General features: G+C 40.3%; 1 protein-coding gene across 1 annotated transcript in view; it reads left to right on the forward strand.

The window, feature by feature from the left end:
• The window catches only part of TAPT1 (transmembrane anterior posterior transformation 1), a 287,059-nt gene extending 269,354 nt beyond the window's left edge, over window positions 1–17,705 (forward strand). The window contains exons 13-14 of the mRNA XM_053704116.1: window positions 8,467–8,627; window positions 16,880–17,705. Of these exons, the coding sequence (XP_053560091.1) occupies window positions 8,467–8,627; window positions 16,880–17,109 (391 nt within the window). The 3' untranslated portion in view covers window positions 17,110–17,705. The remainder of the gene's footprint in view (window positions 1–8,466; window positions 8,628–16,879) is intronic.
• The last annotated feature ends 4,759 nt before the right edge of the window (window positions 17,706–22,464 follow it).

The following is a 22,464-nucleotide window of genomic DNA, read 5'->3' on the forward strand; positions in this document are numbered from 1 at the left end:
CTCAGGGTCTTTGGTCTCGGGAAGAATCTCTTCTACCGATAAATATTCTGGAACTGAGAGCGATATTCAATGCTCTCAAGGCTTGGCCTCAGCTAGCGAGGGCCAAGTTCATACGGTTTCAATCAGACAACATGACGACTGTTGCGTACATCAACCATCAGGGGGGAACAAGGAGTTCCCTGGCGATGGAAGAAGTGACCAGAATCATTCAATGGGCGGAGACTCGCTCCTGCCACCTGTCTGCAATCCACATCCCAGGAGTGGAAAATTGGGAAGCGGATTTTCTGAGTCGTCAGACATTGCATCCGGGGGAGTGGGAACTCCATCCGGAAATCTTTGCCCAAATCACTCAACTGTGGGGCATTCCAGACATGGATCTGATGGCCTCTCGTCAGAACTTCAAGGTTCCTTGCTACGGGTCCAGATCCAGGGATCCCAAGGCGACTCTAGTAGATGCACTAGTAGCACCTTGGACCTTCAAACTAGCCTATGTATTCCCGCCGTTTCCTCTCATCCCCAGGCTGGTAGCCAGGATCAATCAGGAGAGGGCGTTGGTGATCTTGATAGCTCCTGCGTGGCCACGCAGGACTTGGTATGCAGATCTGGTGAATATGTCATCGGCTCCACCATGGAAGCTACCTTTGAGACGAGACCTTCTTGTTCAAGGTCCGTTCGAACATCCGAATCTGGTCCCACTCCAGCTGACTGCTTGGAGATTGAACGCTTGATCTTATCAAAGCGAGGGTTCTCAGATTCTTTTATTGATACTCTTGTTCAGGCCAGGAAGCCTGTAACTAGAAAAAATTACCACAAAATTTGGAAAAAATATATCTGTTGGTGTGAATCTAAAGGATTCCCTTGGGACAAGGTTAAGATTCCTAAGAGTCTATCCTTCCTTCGAGAAGGATTGGAAAAAAGGATTATCTGCAAGTTCCTTGATGGGACAGATTTCTGCCTTGTCTGTGTTACTTCACAAAAAGCTGGCAGCTGTGCCAGATGTTCAAGCCTTTGTTCAGGCTCTGGTTAGAATCAAGCCTGTTTACAAACCTTTGACTCCTCCTTGGAGTCTCAACTTAGTTCTTTCAGTTCTTCAGGGGGTTCCGTTTGAACCCTTACATTCCGTTGATATTAAGTTATTATCTTGGAAAGTTTTGTTTTTGGTTGCAATTTCTTCTGCTAGAAGAGTTTCAGAATTATCTGCTCTGCAGTGTTCTCCTCCTTATCTGGTGTTCCATGCAGATACGGTGGTTTTACGTACTAACCTGGTTTTCTTCCAAAAGTTGTTTCTAACAAAAACATTAACCAGGAGATAGTCGTGCCTTCTCTGTGTCCGAAACCAGTTTCGAAGAAGGAACGTTTGTTGCACAATTTGGATGTTGTTCGCGCTCTAAAATTCTATTTAGATGCTACAAAGGATTTTAGACAAACATCTTCCTTGTTTGTTGTTTATTCTGGTAAAAGGAGAGGTCAAAAAGCAACTTCTACCTCTCTCTCTTTTTGGATTAAAAGCATCATCAGATTGGCTTATGTGACTGCCGGACGGCAGCCTCCTGAAAGAATCACAGCTCATTCCACTAGGGCTGTGGCTTCCACATGGGCCTTCAAGAACGAGGCTTCTGTTGATCAGATATGTAGGGCAGCGACTTGGTCTTCACTGCACACTTTTACCAAATTTTACAAGTTTGATACTTTTGCTTCTTCTGAGGCTATTTTTGGGAGAAAGGTTTTGCAAGCCGTGGTGCCTTCCATTTAGGTGACCTGATTTGCTCCCTCCCTTCATCCGTGTCCTAAAGCTTTGGTATTGGTTCCCACAAGTAAGGATGACGCCGTGGACCGGACACACCTATGTTGGAGAAAACAGAATTTATATTTACCTGATAAATTACTTTCTCCAACGGTGTGTACGGTCCACGGCCCGCCCTGGTTTTTTAATCAGGTCTGATAATTTATTTTCTTTAACTACAGTCACCACGGTATCATACGGTTTCTCCTATGCAAATATTCCTCCTTAACGTCGGTCGAATGACTGGGGTAGGCGGAGCCTAGGAGGGATCATGTGACCAGCTTTGCTGGGCTCTTTGCCATTTCCTGTTGGGGAAGAGAATATCCCACAAGTAAGGATGACGCCGTGGACCGGACACACCGTTGGAGAAAGTAATTTATCAGGTAAACATAAATTCTGTTTTTTCTACTTGTTGTAACAAATTGGTTCTTTTTGTTACAAATATTATGTACACTGTTGGTCAAAAATATAGCTGTAAACTGAAGCTGATAAAAAAATGACAAATTAAAAAATAAAAAAGATTAGTCGTATCTCACTGCAGTGGATATTATACACGCTATTTATAGTGGTGTATTAAGTGGTTTTTTAGATTAATATTCCAAAAATTAAAAGCCGTTTGGTAGATTAACTTGAAAGGCTGTGTGTATACTAGCCGTAATAAATGTACCTTTAGTCTTTGTCCTTAAAGTGTTAAGGAATAAGTCTGTTGCAAGATGTATTTTTTTTGTCACTCTCTGTGTTGTTGATCCGTGGTAATGGACCTGTACCCCAGGTCTTGAATAATCAAAAATATTATCAGAGAGATTTGAAGAAAAGAACTATAACCCTCAAATTATAGAGAAGGCTAAACAATAGATAGAAATCAAATTTTAAAACCCAAATCCAAAACTAAACACAGCTATAACACAGAAAATAACCTATTTATACCATTCGTGACACAATACAGTTCACAACACTTTGAAATTAAAAAAATTCTCACTAAACACTGGCATTATATTAAAAAAGACCAAATCCTAGGACAAAAAATCAAAAATTACCCAGACATCATTTTTAAAAAAGCAAAAAATTTAAAAAATATTCTGTCACCCAGTGAGTTTAAAGACAGAATAACCTTCGAGATAGTAATCTTAGAAAAGAAACAATAGAAGGTTTTTTTCAATGTATCTCCTGTAAATCCTGTATCTCCTGTAAATCATGTTAACATAGTACTAAAATAAAAATAATAAAATCAAACAACAATAACTACTATACAAAAATAAAAGATTTAACAACTGAGAAAAACTCTCTCCAAACATTGTGCTTAATCGAAAAATCACTATACTTTTCTTTATTTGAATCTGCGATAGTAGCTAATAAAGGAGGACATATCATCAGTTCTCGGTTGAGAATCCAGCTATTACTAATAGCACATAGAAAGACGCACTGTATTACCACCGAGACCGGCAAATAAACAGCCTATTTGAAACTTCAACACTTCTCCTTCGTAACCAACTCGAAGTGAGCTATAAGGAATGTGTTACTACATCTACTACATTGCAATACTGTTTATAAACCTTTATTAAATGTTGATATATGCTTGATTTAACCTTTTAAGAAAGTCATTCCCATTGGCTGTTACAAAACCCCCTTAACTAATAGGATACGCTCTAAACTCTATATAAGAGCTGGATTCACAAGTAATGGGCATCTTGATAAAGGCCCCGGGCCGAAACGTGTAGATTTGTCCATTTTTGAAAGTAGCTTTTGTCTACAGCTACATTTTTGTATTCAATATACCAACTGAGAAAAACACTCTCTAAATAAAATATTGTGCTGATTCGAACAACCGCTGCACTTATTCAAAGCTGCGATAGTAGCTAATAAAGAACACATCATCATTTCTCGGTTGGAATTCCAGCTATTATTAATAGCACACAGGAGGACACACTGCATTACCACCGAGACCGGCAAATAAACAGCCGATTTGAAATTTCAACACTTCTTTCACAACTAACTTAAAGTGAGCTATAAGGAATGTGTTAATAATAACTGATAAGCTACATAAATCCGACAAATTGTTAGGATACATAAGGGCTCACTGTCTTTGCCCTATCAACGTTTATCCTTTCATCATTTCCATCAATGATTGGTCATCCCCTGTGACCCGGAAGTCAAGCCAAGCTGGGGTACAGGTCCATTACCACGGATCAACAACACAGAGAGTGACAAACAAATACATCTTGCAACAAACTTATTTCTTAAAACTAAAGACTAAAGGTACATTTATTACGGCTCATATACACACAGCCTTTCAAGTTAATCTACCAAACGACTTTACATTTTTGGAATATTAATCTAAAAAACCACTTAATACATCACGATAAATAGCATGCATCATATCCACTGCAGTGAGATACAAAGACTAATCTTTTTTATTTTTTAATTTGTCATTTTTTATCAGCTTCAGTTTACAGCTATATTTTTGACCAACAGTGTACATAATATTTGTAACAAAAAGAACCAATTTGTTACAACAAGTAGAAAAATAGAGAGCTCTGACAATTATTACACTATATTGTTGTTCCAATTTTAACTATTTCACTGTATACAATGTTATTTAATATGTTTTTTAAACTCTTATAAATATTGATAGTAAAATATTATTTAAATCATTTGATAATAATGGTTTATTTGTTTAGTATATTATACACTTTGGAATAGTTAGGTTTATTTGGCCACACACTTCACGTTTGAGGTTTTACTTTTTATTTGCACAAACAATAATTTGAATAACACCATATTATATAAACATTCACTATATAAACATTTATTATATATAAATCTCAACCAGCTTTGAGCGCTCCCCTATACTGTTTTCTATTCAGTTTGTAGCTCTTCCATTTAGCATTGTCACAGCTCCCAGGATTTTCTCAAAGGTTCTGTGGGCTCTCTTGGAGGTGATCCGTTCTCGAGGAATTACAGTGGCGCCCTATCTTGACAACATTCTGGTTCAGGCTCCATCTTTTCAACAAGCAAACTCTCATACAGAGATCTTGTTGTCTTTTCTACGTTCCCACGGATGGAAAGTGAATCTGGGAAAGAGTTCCCTTGTTCCAGCTACAAGGGTAGTATTCTTAGGGACCATAATAGATTCCTTATCAATGAAATTGTTTGACGGAAGATTCTTGCCTCTCTACAGTCTACTGTTCGGCCATCAGTGGCTCAATGTATGGAGGTAATTGGTCTGATGGTTGCTTCCATGGACATCATTCCATTCGCTCGGTTCCATTTGAGAGCGCTGCAGTTATGCATGCTCAGACAATGGAACGGGGACTATGCAGCTCCAGAAGAGAGACTCTCCCGTGGTGGCTTTCTCAGGAACATCCGTCTCAGGGAACATGCTTCCAGAGACCTTCCTGGGTGATTGTGACCACGGACGCCAGCTTGCTGGGCTGGGGAGCAGTCTGGGACTCGTTAAACGTGCAGGGTCTCTGGACTCGGGAGGAGTCGGCTCTCCCCATAAACATCTTAGAGTTGAGCGTGATCTTCAATGCTCTGCTGGCCTGGCCTCAGTTATCTTTAGCCCGGTTTATCAGGTTCCAGTCGGACAACATAACATCAGTGGCTTACATCAACCACCAAGGAGGAACTCGGAGTTCCTTAGCCATGAAAGAGGTGGCTCTGATTATTCAGTGGGCGGAAGCTCACAGTTGCTGTCTATCTGCCATACACATTCCGGGAGTGGACAACTGGGAAGCAGATTTTCTGAGCAGATAGACTTTTCATCCCGGGGAGTGGGTGCTCCATCCGGAGGTGTTCTCCAGCTTGATCCTCAAATGGGGGTTGCTGGATCTGATGGCGTCTCAACAGAATGCCAAGCTCCCGAGGTATGGTTCGAGGTCGAGGGATCCTCAGGCCACTCTGATAGATGCTTTGGCGGTCCCTTGGAATTTCAGGCTGGCATACCTGTTTCCTCCGTTCGCTCTCCTTCTACGAGTCATTGCTTGTATCAAGCAGGAGAGAGCGGCAGTGATTCTCATAGCCCCTGCGTGGCCTCGCAGGATCTGGTATGCGGACCTAGTGGAGATGTCGCCCTTCTCACCTTGGAGACTGCCTCTGAGGAAGGACCTTCTACTTCAGGGTCACTTCCTTCATCCAAATCTCGTTTCTCTGAAGCTGACTGCTTGGAGATTGAATGCTTAATTTTATCCAAACGTTTTCTGAGTCGGTCATTGAGACAATGATTCAGGCTCGCAAGCCTGTTACTAGAAAGATTTACCATAAGATATGGTGTAAATATCTTTATTGGTGTGAATCCAAATGCTACTCTTGGAGTAGCAGGATTCCTAGGATTTTGTCGTTTCTCCAGGAAGGTCTGGAGAAGGGTTTGTCAGCAAGTACTCTGAAGGGTCAGATCTCTACTTTGTCTATTTTGCTACATAAGCATCTGGCGGATGTGCCAGACGTGCAATCTTTTTGTCAGGCCCTTTTCAGAATCAGGCCTGTGTTTAAACCTGTTACTCGTCCTTGGAGTCTTAACCTTGTTCTTAAAAGTTTGCAGCAGGCTCCGTTTGAGCCTATGCATTCCTTAGATATTAAGTTGTTATCTTGAAAGGTTTTGTTTCTTGTTGCTATCTCTTCTGCTCTGAGAGTCTCGGAACTCTCAGTTCTGCAGTGTGATTCCCCTTATCTTATCTTTCATGCTGATAAGGTGATTCTTCGTACCAAGTTTGGTTTCCTTCCTAAAGTTGTTTCGGACAGGAATATTAATCTGGAAATTGTTGTTCCTTCTCTATGTCCTAATCCTTCTTCTCATAAGGAGCATTTGCTACACAACCTGGATGTTGTGCGTGCTCTGAAATTCTACCTACAGGGGACTAAGGATTTTTGCCAGTCTTCTGCCTTGTTTGTTTGTTTCTTTCTCTGGGAAACGCAAAGATCAGAAAGCTACAGCTACTTCTCTTTCTCTCAGGCTGAGAAGTATAATTTGTTTGGCTTACGAGACTGCTGGACAGCAGCCTCCTGAGAGAATTACAGCTCATTCCACGAGGGCTGTTTCCTCTTCCTGGACTTTCAAAAATGAAGCTTCTGTGGAACAGATTTGCAAGGCTGCATCTTGGTCTTCTCTGTATACTTTCTCCAAATTTTACAAATTTGATACTTTTCCCTCGGCTGAGGCTTCTTTTGGGAGAAAGGTTCTTCAAGTGGTGGTGCCTTCTGCTTAGGTTCCCTATCTTGTTCCTCCCTAATCATCTGTGTCCTCTAGCTTGGGTATTGATTCCCAACAGTAATTGAAGATGATGCCGTGGACCATATCTTAGGAAAGAAAACAAAATTCATGCTTACCTGATAAATTTATTTATTTCCAGATATGGTGAGTCCAAGGCCCCGCCCTTTATTTTTAGACAGTTTTCTTACCAAAACCTTAGGCACCTCTACACCTTGTGTTGCTTCTTTTCTCCATTTACCGAATGACTGGGGGTTGTGGGAGGGGATTTGATACTTGGCGGCTTTGCTGTGGTGCTCTTTGCCTCCTCCTGCCGGCCAGGAGTGGTGTTCCCAACAGTAATTGAAGATGATGCCATGGACTCACCATATCCGGAAATAAATAAATTTAACAGGTAAGCATACATTTTGTTTTTACTTTTTTAAATATTAAAATCCAATGTTTGCCGTCCCTTGATTGTATTGTCATGCAGACCTGAATTCCGTTTTTTGCTGCTTTGCCTTGACCGATCTGTGTGAACGCTAATAGTTTAAGCTAAGAAATGCTAAATTTATTCTACCGTTCTAATTTCCATCTCATGGCTCAGTAGTATTATCCACTAAGGACCCAAGTTATCTTGATTTAAATGTTTTGTTTTAGTGTCATATATGGTTCTTTCATGCCATAGTTTTGGCCTCTTTCTCTCTCTGCTGGTTTGATGCAGGATTCATGTATAGATTTAATACTGTGAAATGTAGGCCCATTATTTAAAGGGCGGTAAAGTTAGAATTAAACATTCATGATTCAGACAGAGTATGCGATCTGCAACAACTTTCCAATTTACTTCAATTGTCATTTTGCTTTGTTCTCTTGATATCCTTTTTTGAAAAACATACCTAGGTAGGCTTCTGATTAATTGCTGTAAATTTGTGCCTCTTGTTAATGGCTCATCCGATGTGTTCAGGAAGCTCCCATTTTTAGGTACCCAGAAGGCTTCCAAGGTCTTCTTTATATGCCTTATGATTGATGCTGCTTTTTTATTTTTTTATTTTAAACCTCACAGGGTGCACTGCTTTATTCAGTAATTTTGAAGTGCATGGTGTGACTGAGCAGGTTGTGATTTGGAAACAACCATTGGCGCCCAGGAGGGCTATAAGGAAAGGCTCTCATTGTGCTACATAATTGTATACATACTGTTCCTTTAAGTAACAGGTAAAAAATACAGAAAATTAAAAAAACATGCTCAAAATAAAAAAAATTATTGTGAAAGAAAACCCCCAGAAAATAAAAACTCCACTACTTTTTTGTTTTGTTTTTCAAGCACTGCCTTTGACAATATGCTGTTTATCCTTTTTTTCAACAAAGCCTATAGTTTACGTTATTTAGTTATTCCTTAAAAAATATTGGCACCTATTATAACCACAGCGGGTTTTTTTTTTTGCTTATTTCATTATATTCTGTACCAAATGCTTATACTTTTTACTGTCTCTATCTACAGTTTAATAACATTAAAAGTCCTGAACAGCATAGTATTGCTGGGGAAATCTTGTCAATATGTCAAAGAAGCAAAAATGGAAGAAAAGTTATTCCAGCCACCTGCCACAGGCGCACCTGGGAAACCGCCAAAGAAAGCCCAAAGTAAATCGAAATCCAGTCAAGGTGCACAAATTTGATATATTTTACCATTTGTGATAACTTGTTCTCAACTAATTGTATTCTTCTATATAAAACACAATACAGCAGTTCAATTGTTAGACTAGGGGCGCAGTATTTTAATTCTTACATGTTCCATAGCTAAACCAAACCGTTAAGTAATTATAAATGAAATACGATGGAAACAACTTATGTCAACATTATTATCTAGTAGTACTGTGATTTCACAATGGTAAGTTTTTATATTTATTGCTATAGTATTACACCTTCATTTAAACTACCTAGAAAAAAAGTGTGTAGAGTCAACATAAATTTAATGGGACAGTTTACTGTAAAATTTGTTTCCCCTTAATGTGTCTTCAAAGACTTGTTATACCAGTTGTAGAGGATACAATGTATGGGAAATTGCACCTTTAGATTTAGGTTGTATATGAAATTGCTGTTTTTCTTCTTTAAAAACCACAACCCCATCAAATTGTCTGATATTGCACGGGGAACAGATCTAATTTTCTTAATATCTTAGACAGAAAAAAGATAAGGAAGTATTTGTGTTCAGAGATAACAATTGATAATTAACATTTAAGTTCCCATCTCTCCCACCCCCCACAGGGATAGTAATTTCTTCAGCTGTATCTTGTTTGCATAGCTTTTATGTACCCAGGACTGCAGTATTTACATTTTCAGGATAGGTGATGGTTTCAACAGGAAAAACAGCTATTTCAAATTACAAAATACACATAAAGGAGATATTTGTAAACAATTTAATCCACTCCAAAAGGAATGTTTTATGGGGCACACATACAATTTTTAATTGTAAGCATTTAAAAGATGGTGAGTAATATCAAATAATTGTTAAAAAAAAATAAAAGAAATTCTTTAACATATTTTCTGGACATGGAGAGTCCACAACGTCATTCCAATTACTTGTGGGATATTCAAAAGTATGCTGAGAGGACCATGCTGCCGCCTTGCAAATCTGTTCCACAGAAGCTTCATTTTTGAAAGCCCAAGAAGAGGAGATAGCCCTAGTGGAATGAGCCATAATTCTCTCAGGAGGCTGCTGTCCAGCAGTCTCATAAGCCCAACAAATCAAACTTCTCAACCAGAGAGACAGAGTAGTAGAAGTGGCCTTCTGACCCTTACGCTTTCCAGAGAAAACAACAAACGGAGAAGACTGCCGAAAATCTTTAGTAGCTTGTAAGTAAAACTTTAGAGCGCGCACAACATCCAAGTTATGCAAAAGACCTCCCTTATGGGAAGGATTAGGACAAAAAGAAGGAACAACTATTTCCTGATTAATGTTTCGATCTAACACCACCTTAGGGGGAACCACCTTATCTGCATGAAAGATAAGGTACGGAGAATCACACTGCAGAGCTGAAAGCTCAAACTCTGCAAGCGTAAGAAATAGCAAGGAGAAACAAAACCTTCCAAGATAACCATTTTAAATCAACAACATGCATCGGCTCAAACAGAGCCTGCTGCAAAACTTTAAGAACTAGATTAAGGCTCCAAGGAGGAGCAACAGGTTTAAACACAGGCCTGATTCTGACCAGGGCCTATACAAAAGCTTGAACATCTGATAAGTCTGCCAGACGTTTGTGCAAAAGAATAGATAATGCAGAAATCTGACCCTTCAGAGTACTGACTGACAAACCTTTCTACAGGCCATCTTGAAGAAAAGATAAAATACGGGGAATCCTCACCCGGCTCCAGTAGAAACCCTTAGATTCACACCAATAAAGATATTTATGCCATACCTTATGGTAAATCTTGCGATTAGCAAGTTTGCGAGCCTGATCCATAGTATCAATGACCTCTTCAGAAAAACCACGTCTAGACAGAACTAGGTGTTTAATCTCAACTTCAGAGAATCCAGATTTGGATGGAGGAAAAAACCCTGAATTAGAAGGATCCTTCCTCAGAGGTAATCTCTTAGGAGGTAGCGATAACATCCTTACTAGATCCGCGAACCAGATCCTGCAAGGCCAAGCATGAGCTATTAAAATTTCCGATGCTCTCTCCTGTTTGATACGAGCAATGGCTTGTGGAAGGAGAGCAAACGGAAGAAACAGGTATGCTAGAGAGAAAACCCAAGGAACCGGTAGGGCATATATCAGAACAACCTAAGGATCTCTTGACCTTGAACCGTACTTTGGAACCTTGGCGTTTTGGCAGGAAGCCATCAGATCCAACTCCGGATGTGGATGACAGATAGGAGACAATCGTGAGCTTCCTCCCACTAAAGAATGCGAGTCACCACCTTCATGGCCAAGGAACTCCGAGTTCCTCCCTGGTGTTTGATGTAAGCCACTGAGGAGGTGATGTCTGACTGGAATCTGATAAACCCGACTAAAGCTAATTGAGGCCACGCTGTCAAGGCATTGAAGATTGCTCTCAACTCCAAGATGTTTATGGGAAGAGAAGACTCTTCCCTAGACCATAGGCCCTGAGCCCTCCGAGAACCCCAAACAACTCCCCAGTCTGACAGGCTGGCGTCCATAGTTACAATTACCCAGGAAGGTCTCAGGAAGCAAGTGCCCCGAGACAGATGTTCCTGTGAAATCCACCACAAGAGAGATTCTCTTGTTAGGGAGTCCAGATTTATCCTCTGCGATTTAAATCTGAATGGTCTCCGTTCCATTGACGGAGCGTGCAAAGCTGCAGCGGTCGCAGATGGAATTATGTCCATGGAAGCCACCATCAGACCAATCACCTCCATGCATTGAGCCACTGTTGGATGAAAGGCAGACTTGAGAGAAAGGCAAGCATCCGTCAGGAAAATCTTCATGGACAAAAAAAGTCTATGATTGTTCCTAGGAAACAAACTCTTGTAGGCGGAACTAGAGAATTATTTTCCAGATTCAATTCCCACCAACGTAGAAAAGACAACAACATCTCGGTATGAGATTTTGCTAGTTGAAAAGATGACGCCTGAACTAAGATGCCGTCTAGATAGGGTTCCACTGCAATTCCCTGGTATCTGATCACTGCCAAAAGTGCTCCTAGTACCTTTGTGAATATTCTGGGAGCCGTGGCAAGACCAAATGGAAGGGCAATAAACTGGAAATGCTTGTCCAGAAAGGGAAATCTTAGAAACTGGTGATGATCCCTGTGAATGGGAACATGTAAGTATGCATCCTTCAAGTCTATGGTCATCATGGAAGACCAATGGAAGAATGGAACGAATAGTTTCAATCTTGAAGGACGGGACCCTGAGAAATTTGTTGAGACACTTTAAATCTAGGAGGGGACAAATAGTTCCCTCCTTTTTGGGAACCACAAAGAGATTTGAATAAAATCCTAGACCTTGTTCCTTTAGAGGGACTGGCACAATAACTCCCAGGGAGGATAGGTCCTTTACGCAATTTAAGAAGGCCTCCCTCTTTACCTGGTTTGAGGATAATCTTGACAGGAGAAATCTGCCCTTTGGAGGACAAGATTTGAATCCTATCTTGAAACCCTGGGATAATATGTCCATCGCCCATGGATCTGGGACATCGCAAATCCAGGCCTGTTTGAAAAAGGAAAGTCTGCACCCCACCTGGTTCACAATCTGATCGGGGGTGGACCCTTCATGCTGATTTAGAGTCAGCGGAGGGCTTTTTGTTTTGTTTTTCCTTGTTCCTGGGCTGGTTGGTTTTCTAAGAGGACCTGGATTGCTCTGGTTTAGAAGAGGACTTTTGTCCCTTTAAAGTTGTGAAAGGAAGTTGAAGATTGTTGACCCCTAGATCTATTCTTCTTGTCCACCTGTAATCTCAGAAATGATTTCTGCCAGACCAGGTCCAAACATAGTTTTACCCTTATAAGGTAAAGCTAAAAGCTTGGCCTTTGAAGAAACATCAGCTGACCAAGATTTTAACCACAGAGCTCTGCGGGCTAGCACAGTGAAGCTAGACATCTTAGCTCCCAGTCTAATCATTTGCATGTTGGCATCACAGATAAAGGTATTGGCCAATTTAAGAGCTTTGATCCTATCCTGGATCTCCTCTACCGTAGTTTCCTCAGAAATAAGATCAGACAAGGCGTCTCACCAATAAGATGCTGCACCCGCAACCGTGGCAATACTCTCTGCAGGTTGCCACTGTAATCCTTGATGGATGTACATCTTTTTCAAGTAAGACTCTAGCTTCTTATCCATTGGATCCTTAAAAGAGCAACTATCCTCAATAGGAATGGTAGTTCTCTTGGCAAGAGTAGAAATAGCTCCTACTTTAGGAACAGTGCACCATGAGTCACGAAAAGAGTCAGCAACAGGAAACATATTTTTAAAAACAGGGGAAGGGGAAAAAGGAACCCCCTGGATTATCCCATTCCTGAGCTATAATTTCAGACATCTTCCTTGGAACAGGAAAAACCTCCCCAGAAGATGGAGAATCATAAACTCTATCCAGTTTAGAAGACTTTGTGGGGTTCAGTGTCGTCCAAAGTAGCTAGAACCTCCTTTAGTAGTAACCGGAGGTGTTCAAGTTTAAATCTAAAATTTACTTCCTCAGATTCTAAAGATTTTTCTGCTAAAGTGTCAGAGTCTGAGATTTCGCCTTCAGAAGCTACTGAAGTATTTTCCTCATCAGACAATTGAAAAAGATTGACGAATGCAGACTTAGAGGGGTCAGAAACCTTACTAGCAGGCAAATGTTTAGATTTCCTCTTACGCTTACCCGAAGAAGGGAAAACTGACAAAGCCGCCAATACTGCAGAAGTAATCTGAGCTGCAAAATCCCCAGGTAAATAAACACCCCAGGTGGTTGAGAGGACACAGAAGGCACAGTATGAGAAACAAGGCTTGGGAACGTTTGAGGAGAAAGCTGCGGCATGTCACGCACAGCAAAATCCTGAGAGAAACATGGCTCAGAAGGGAGATTTTTTTTCTTTAAATTTTAACGTTTTTGCTAAACATGAGGAACAAAACTGCATTGGCAGAGCAATCTGATTCTCTAAACATAGCAAACATTTATCCAGAGAGATAGGCTGATCCTTTTCTGAGTCAATAGCTCAAAAGGACAGGTTCCACTATCAATAACCAGAACGATGAACCAAAATAACAAATCATTTTTTCTGTCTTCTTATTGTCAAAAATAGTGAATAACAAGGTTGGAAAACTTGTATGAAATTAACTTATCGGACTAGAGCGAAAATCCCAGTAGTAAGCAGAAGAAGCTGTGAACTGTCGGCTAAAGATTTGCCACTGAAGTTACTCTGATCGGCGAAATAACTAAGCTGACACCTCTACTCAGCCTTCAATTCGACTCTCTCTGAGCTCACAAAAGTCCGCTCCTTAAAACCGGAAGTGCGGAGGTCACGTGAGCGGCCGGGAAAAGAAAACTGCGCCACACTTAAGAGCACGAAATAAACAGTTGCATAAGATTTAAAAGCCGTTGGCTTCCTCTGCTGAATTAAACTAGTAAATCCAGTTCACTTAAAAATTTTCTCCCATGTATGTTCCAATACCTTATTAAGGAGCACTAAGCCATACACTTTGCCAAGAAATAGGGCAATTATCTGTCCTCATACTATAAAGTGCCAACTATAAATATATCTTGGGATCTATGACCCCCAATAAAAAAGTGCCCCAACACTGTACCCCAAAGACAATAGGGTAACTATGTCCCATAATGAGATCCACTAGAGGATTAACCTCTGAAGTGCTGTCCTTTCTAACCTAGAAAGGAAGATTCACTGACCTGTGGATCCGGCTGCAGGGCAGAAAGCAGCTACATAGGTGTGACAGGCACTGCGCTCCCTGTCATGGAACTGTAGTAAGAGAGAGAGCAGAGTCGCCAACCCTGACTTTCTACAAAGGGGTAGCAAACTTGTTAGAAGTAAAGTAAGGACTACCTCACAGCCTTCTAACTGCTAAAAGCTACCACTACTCTTACTCAAGAGATTGACATGGACACAGCTAGACCCCAATCCTTGCTTGCAGGGAAAATACCCATAAAAGGACACTATCTTCAGACACCAACTTCGCACAACCTCCATTGACAGAGGCAAAGAGAATGATTATGGGTAAGGAAAGTTACACTTAACAGCTTTGCTGGGGTGCTTTTTGTCGCCTGATGCTGGCCAGGAGTGGAATATCCCACTAGTGGAATGACATTGTGGACTCTCCATGTCATAGGAAAGAAAATAACTTTTAAAGCAGTATGTATGGAACTTAATTTTAAATACTGGGTTGACTGGCTAAGGCTGACCATGATGTAACTATGAAATTGTATTTTGACCAGACTATCTCATTACAACATTGTACAAGATCTAGTATGTACTTTGTCCAGGAAAATAGAGGGATTTCACTTATATACCAGAAGTATTCAGGCTATAAAATTTAGATATCTTATTAAAAAACATATTATAATTTAGTTATACTGCCTAGTATGAGCAAAAGTGTAGTGTAATCAGCTTAAAGGGACAGTCAACTCCAAAAAATACTTTCATTTTTCAAATAGGGCATGTCATTTTAAACAACTTTCCAATTTACTTTTATCAAAAAGAAAAAGAGAGGCGCCTCATGGGACGGTATCGTAGCAAACCAGATCAGATATACAATGAGACAGCCCGTATAGGGGTATACTCACAAGGGTGGTGGCATATGAGGATGCCTAGTAGAGCGGGACGGGACTACAAGTCGCCCGACAGACGTGCACAGCGGTGCGTGGAGACGTCAAGTCACGAGGTCCGTACAGCCAACCAGCGGCCAACAAGAATCAGCATCGAACGTCCAAGCTGTTCAGAGAGTAACCAATGCTGGGCTTAAAGTCTGATCGGCAGATCAGCAAACCAATCAGGATAGCAGGTCAGAATAATGGTGAGAAAGGAGTGATATAGGTAAAAAAAACTCGTATTTATTGAGTTAGTTAAAAACATATGGCAAAACAGCAACGCGTTTCTCGACCTACGGGTCGTTTCATTATTCTGACCTGCTATCCTGATTGGTTTGCTGATGTGCCGATCAGACTTTAAGCCCAGCATTGGTTACTCTCTGAACAGCTTGGACGTTCGATGCTGATTCTTGTTGGCCGCTGGTTGGCTGTACGGACCTCGTGACTTGACGTCTCCACGCACCGCTGTGCACGTCTGTCGGGCGACTTGTAGTCCCGTCCCGCTCTACTAGGCATCCTCATATGCCACCACCCTTGTGAGTATACCCCTATACGGGCTGTCTCGTATATCTGATCTGGTTTGCTACGATACTGTCCCATGAGGCGCCTCTCTTTTTCTTTTTGATTTACAGACACTCACCCTCACTTCCCAAGAGCGCTGCCTATTTCTTCGCAAGATCCTGGGAATATCCACCTACTGAACACCTATATGAACTTTGCGCACCTCATATAGAGACTTGTTATACTCTATTTTCTTATTACTTTTATCAACAATTTTGCTTTGTTCTCTTGGTATTCTAGTTGAAAGCAAACCTAGGAAGGCACATATGATAATTTCTAAGCCCTTGAATGCCGCCTCTATTTTATTTACTTTTCACAACAGCGGAGAGCAAGCTCATGTAGGCCATATAGATAGCATTGTCATCACGCTTGTGGCTAGTGGCAGACACTTCACTAATTGGCTAAAATGCAAGTCAATAGATAACTAACAGTCATGTGATTAGGGGCGGTCAGAAGATGCTTAGATACAAGTTAGTCACAGAAGTAAAAAGTGTATTAATATAACAGTGTTGGTTTTGCAAAACTGGGTAATGGGTAATAAAGGGATTATCTATCTTTTTTAACAACAAAAATTCTGGTGTTGACTGTCCCTTTAAAAATGGTACTAAAAAATACACCTAACCAAGTGTTTTTTTGGCTTCATTAGATCTATTATATTGTCAAGGCTGCCTTATGTTCTACATCAGTACAGTCAGTGCAGGCCATATAGGGCAAATAATCTCCTTCTGTAAACAAGAAGCTAGATATTTAAATTCAACAGAAAGATCCGTTAAAAGTAGTACATTTGCAAGGTTTAGTGAAATAAGCGGCAGTGGTTCTAATTGCATCAGAAACATTTAACGATAATTATTTCTGCTGCAAATGTAAGCCTTTGACATGTAAAATAAAGCCTTGGATATTATATTCCTGTTTGTGAGCCTTATGTGGAATTTAATTGTCTAGCATAAAACACACAGAACAGTCATTCCAGCTCATAAATAAATAAATCCTTTATATGTTATATATATATATATATATATGGTCAGCAACCTAAAAACCTTAAATTAATTTAGACTTCTTGATTAATTAAATATCTACCTTGTGGGCTTTTTTTCCCAGGCATCCCTGCAGAGGAAACAGTCAACACTTCCATCACCAGCCAGCCTATTCATCAGGCAGCAAGTACAGCACCACTTCTCGTGGAAACTAACCCAGACAAATTCCTGACCACTCCAGATGGTGAAGAAAAAGATATCACCCAGGACAATTCAGAACTAAAACACAGATCTGCAAATAAGGATTTGCTTGACATAGACAGGTTTACCATTTGTGGGAACAGAATAGACTGATGTGTTCTCCTTGGTGACTATGGGGCATTGAAGAGAAAGGACAAGAGGTTTCTGAATAATTTGATATTTATTTACCTTTTTTATGATTTCCACAAAGAAAGCTGTTTTCTCTTCACATGTACCATGCTGGAATTGTTAGAAGTAATACCGTTTCTTGAAGGGACTGGATTGAAAATATTTTTCCCAAAATGTGTGAATTGTGCTCACAAGCTTGGCGGAATTGCAGTTTTCCTATTAAAGGAATCAAATAAATTGGAATATAAAAATTTGCTTTGCAAAGCAGTGCTTTGAGCAAAAATATTTTTTGAGTGTAAGTTGTATGCATAACAAATTACATACGGATGGTGTCGTAACTAATTTATAAAATGTGGACAAATTTATTTGAAACCTAGAAGAAGAAAAAAACCTCATCATTGGTTCTCAGTTATTGTAACACTGAAAATGCTAATCTAAGTTCACTTGCCTTAACAAAAATAAACAAAACTACCATATATTTAAAGCCACTGAGTTAAAACACTCAACCTTATGTCTTGCAAAATATTGCTTTTTTGCTATAATGGGATTTTAACAATCTGAATACAGGGTTCTTTAATTTAGATATTTTTGTTATTATTACCAGGTATGTAACCTTTACAGTAAAATGCTACGTAAAAGGTAGTTTGATGATCTACTGATTATTTAATACAGCAAAGGGTATATTATTATGCTTGTTTAAGTGTATGTATACCACTGTAACAAAAGCCAACTTATCCGTGAGTTTAGGGGTACAGAACAGTCATTATCCTGTTATGCTAGTTTACGAATTATTGTGATCCTTCCAACTGAAGAAATATTGTATTAGTTAATTTGAATGTTGCTGGCTAATGGGTCTAAATTTCTATACTGATTGTTTTGTACCATTGCAAGGTCCACAGGATTGTAAAGTTTAGATAATGTGAAGATGAATCTTGAAGGGTTATTAAGGTTTTTTTTTTTTTATATAAATGTTTTTCACTGCCCTGCATGTGCCATAATGTGCCCAGTATTTGTAGGGTATTTAAGATATTTTATAGAATATAGACCTGCATTTTCAGACTAAATACCTCTGCATAACGTTGTTAAATTAGACATTTTTTGGTAACAGTACTAATGTATTTGTTTCTAAAAGTCTTTACATTATAGCAGATGCAAAACTGTGTTTTGACAGATTAAATGCTATCTTTCTGAAAGACTTGACAGACTTTAAAGTGATGGTAAACTTAAACAGATCCGGAATGTTAACAATATTTTACCTGGGGTTTAATTCATCAGTTGTGATGACGATAACTTTAACTTACTTCTTCAAAGTAGCACTGAAATTCAATGCTCTGGCTGCCCACTTCAAAAGTATTTTTTTTTTGTGAGCTAATGGTTTGAACTGTTCTCCAATCAGCACTAGCTACAAAAAAATTATGTGAGTGCCGTATGGCTATAGCTATGATAGGAAAACGCTTCAAACCGTTAGCTCACAAAAAAATTTAGTTTTGAAGTGGGCGGGGAATTTGAATTTCAGCTCTACATATGAAAAGTTATAGCGCATTTTCATTACAACTGATTAATTAAACTCCATCTAAAATATCACTAACGTTCCGGATCTATTTATACAAAGGGGAAAGTTTACTATCAGCATGATTGGAGCTATCATTTCTGCATGTTGCAATGGTCAGTGTCCCACATTTCATAAAGCGCACATCCATTCAGCCCCCTTAAATGATCTGCAACATTTCCATTGCAATATTTCAGGGGTAAATCATTTTCCATTTCTGTATATTATAATACTGTAATATTTTTTTAACGTTCAATTACAGGGAATACTGTCCAAAAATAAGACTTTGCAAGTAAAATATGCATCAAAGAGCAATGTTTAAGTTGTAAGAGGACTTAAATTATTTTAAAAATTATTTCTTCTGTTATGTGTGATCAGTCCACGGGTCATCATTACTTCTGGGATATAACTCCTCCCCAACAGGAAATGCAAGAGGATTCACCCAGCAGAGCTGCATATAGCTCCTCCCCTCTACGTCAGTCCCAGTCATTCTCTTGCACCCAACGACTAGATAGGATGTGTGAGAGGACTATGGTGATTATACTTAGTTTTTATGACTTCAATCAAAAGTTTGTTATTTTAAAATAGCACCGGAGCGTGTTATTACTTCTCTGGCAGAGTTTGAGGAAGAATCTGACAGAGATTTTTTACTATGATTTTAACCGGAGTCGTTAAGATCATATTGCTGTTCTCGACCATCTGAGGGAGGTAAAGGCTTCAGATCAGGGGACAGCGGGCAGATGAATCTGCATTGAGGTATGTGGCAGTTTTTATTTTCTGAATGGAATTGATGAGAAAAGCCTGCCATACCGTTAAAATGACATGTATGTATACACTTCAGTATTCTGGGGATGGTATTTCACCGGAACTACTGTGTTAAAGGTCACTAATCCTTTTAATAACTATTCTCATGTTAAACGTTTTTGCTGGAATGTAGAATCGTTTACATTGCTGAGGTACTGTGTGAATAAATGTTTGGGCATTATTTTCCACTTGGCAGTTTTTTGCTTTAATTGTGACAGTTTCGTTTCTCTTCACTGCTGTGTGGGAGAGGGAGGGGCCGTTTTTGGCGCTCTTTGCTACGCATCAAAAAATTCCAGTCAGCTACTTTTATATTTCCTGCATGATCCGGTTCATCTCTGACAGATCTCAGGGGTCTTCAAACTTCTTTGAAGGGAGGTAAATTCTCTCAGCAGAGCTGTGAGAATTCTTATAGTGACTGTGTATAAAAAACGTTGTTTTGTTTTCTTATGTACAAATTTAATTAGTGTTGTTTTTTACTAATGGGAACAAACCTTTGCTAAAAGTTGTGTTGTTTTAAAATTTGATGCAATAACTGTTTTTTCAGTTCATTATTTCAACTGTCATTTAATCGTTAGTACCTCTTTGAGGCACAGTACGTTTTTTGCTAAAAAAGATTATAACCAAGTTGTAAGTTTTTTGCTAGTGTGTTAAACATGTCTGACTCAGAGGAAGATATCTGTGTCATTTGTTCCAATGCCAAGGTGGAGCCCAATAGAAATTTATGTACTAACTGTATTGATGCTACTTTAAATAAAAGTCAATCTGTACAATGTGAACAAATTTCACCAAACAGCGAGGGGAGAGTTATGCCGACTAACTCGCCTCACGCGACAGTACCTGCATCTCCCGCCCGGGAGGTGCGTGATATTTTGGCGCCTAGTACATCTGGGCGGCCATTACAGATAACATTACAAGATATGGCTACTGTTATGACTGAAGTTTTGTCTAAATTACCTGAACTAAGAGGCAAGCGTGATCACTCTGGGGTGAGAACAGAGTGCGCTGACAATGCTAGGGCCATGTCTGATACTGCGTCACAGCTCGCAGAGCATGAGGACGGAGAGCTTCATTCTGTGGGTGACGGTTCTGATCCAAACAGATTGGACTCAGATATTTCAAATTTTAAATTTAAATTGGAGAACCTCCGTGTACTACTAGGGGAGGTCTTAGCAGCTCTCAACGATTGTAACACTGTTGCAATACCAGAGAAACTGTGTAGGTTGGATAAATACTTTGCGGTACCGGCGAGTACTGACGTTTTTCCTATACCTAAGAGACTAACTGAAATTGTTACTAAGGAGTGGGATAGACCCGGTGTGCCGTTCTCACCCCCTCCAATATTTAGAAAGATGTTTCCAATAGACGCCACCACTCGGGACTTATGGCAAACGGTCCCCAAGGTGGAGGGAGCAGTTTCTACTTTAGCTAAGCGTACCACTATCCCGGTGGAGGATAGCTGTGCTTTCTCAGATCCAATGGATAAAAAATTAGAGGGTTACCTTAAGAAAATGTTTGTTCAACAAGGTTTTATATTACAACCCCTTGCATGTATCGCGCCGATTACGGCTGCGGCAGCATTTTGGATTGAGTCGCTTGAAGAGAACCTTAGTTCCTCTACGCTAGACGACATTACGGACAGGCTTAGAGTCCTTAAACTAGCTAATTCTTTCATTTCGGAGGCCGTATTACATTTAACCAAACTTACGGCTAAGAACTCAGGATTCGCCATACAGGCACGCAGGGCACTGTGGCTAAAATCCTGGTCAGCTGATGTTACTTCTAAGTCCAAATTACTTAATATACCTTTCAAGGGGCAGTCCTTATTCGGGCCCGGTTTGAAAGAAATTATCGCTGACATTACGGGAGGTAAGGGCCACGCCCTACCTCAAGACAAGGCCAAAGCTAAGGCTAGACAGTCTAATTTTCGTCCCTTTCGGAATTTCAAAACAGGAGCAGCATCAACCTCCACTGCACCAAAACAGGAAGGAGCTGTTGCTCGTTACAGGCAAGGCTGGAAGCCTAACCAGTCCTGGAACAAAAGCAAGCAGGCCAGGAAACCTGCTGCTGCCCCAAAGACAGCATGAACCGAGAGCCCCCGATCCGGGACCGGATCTAGTAGGGGGCAGACTCTCTCTCTTCGCCCAGGCCTGGGCAAGAGATGTTCAGGATCCCTGGGCACTAGAGATCATATCTCAGGGATACCTTCTAGACTTCAAATTATCTCCCCCAAGAGGGAGATTTCATCTGTCAAGGTTGTCAACAAACCAGATAAAGAAAGAAGCGTTTCTACGCTGCGTACAAGATCTGTTAACAATGGGAGTGATCCATCCGGTTCCGTGGTCGGAACAAGGACAAGGGTTCTACTCAAACCTGTTTGTGGTTCCCAAAAAAGAGGGAACTTTCAGGCCAATCTTAGATTTAAAGACTCTAAACAAATTCCTAAGAGTTCCATCGTTCAAAATGGAAACTATTCGGACAATCTTACCCATGATCCAAGAGGGTCAGTACATGACCACAGTGGATTTAAAGGATGCTTACCTTCACATACCGATCCACAAAGATCATCACCGGTATCTAAGGTTTGCCTTCTTAGACAGGCACTACCAGTTTGTAGCTCTTCCATTCGGATTGGCTACGGCTCCAAGAATCTTCACAAAGGTTCTGGGTGCCCTTCTAGCGGTACTAAGACCGCGAGGGATTTCGGTAGCTCCGTACCTAGACGACATTCTAATACAAGCTTCAAGCTTTCAAACTGCCAAGTCTCATACAGAGTTAGTTCTGGCATTTCTAAGGTCGCATGGATGGAAAGTGAACGAAAAGAAGAGTTCTCTCTTTCCTCTCACAAGAGTTCCATTCTTGGGGACTCTTATAGATTCTGTAGAAATGAAGATTTACCTGACAGAAGACAGGTTAACAAAACTTCAAAATGCATGCCGCGTCCTTCATTCCATTCAACACCCGTCAGTAGCTCAATGCATGGAGGTGAT

This window comes from Bombina bombina, chromosome 2, assembly GCF_027579735.1.
Source record: "Bombina bombina isolate aBomBom1 chromosome 2, aBomBom1.pri, whole genome shotgun sequence".
NCBI classification, from domain to species: Eukaryota; Metazoa; Chordata; class Amphibia; order Anura; family Bombinatoridae; genus Bombina; species Bombina bombina.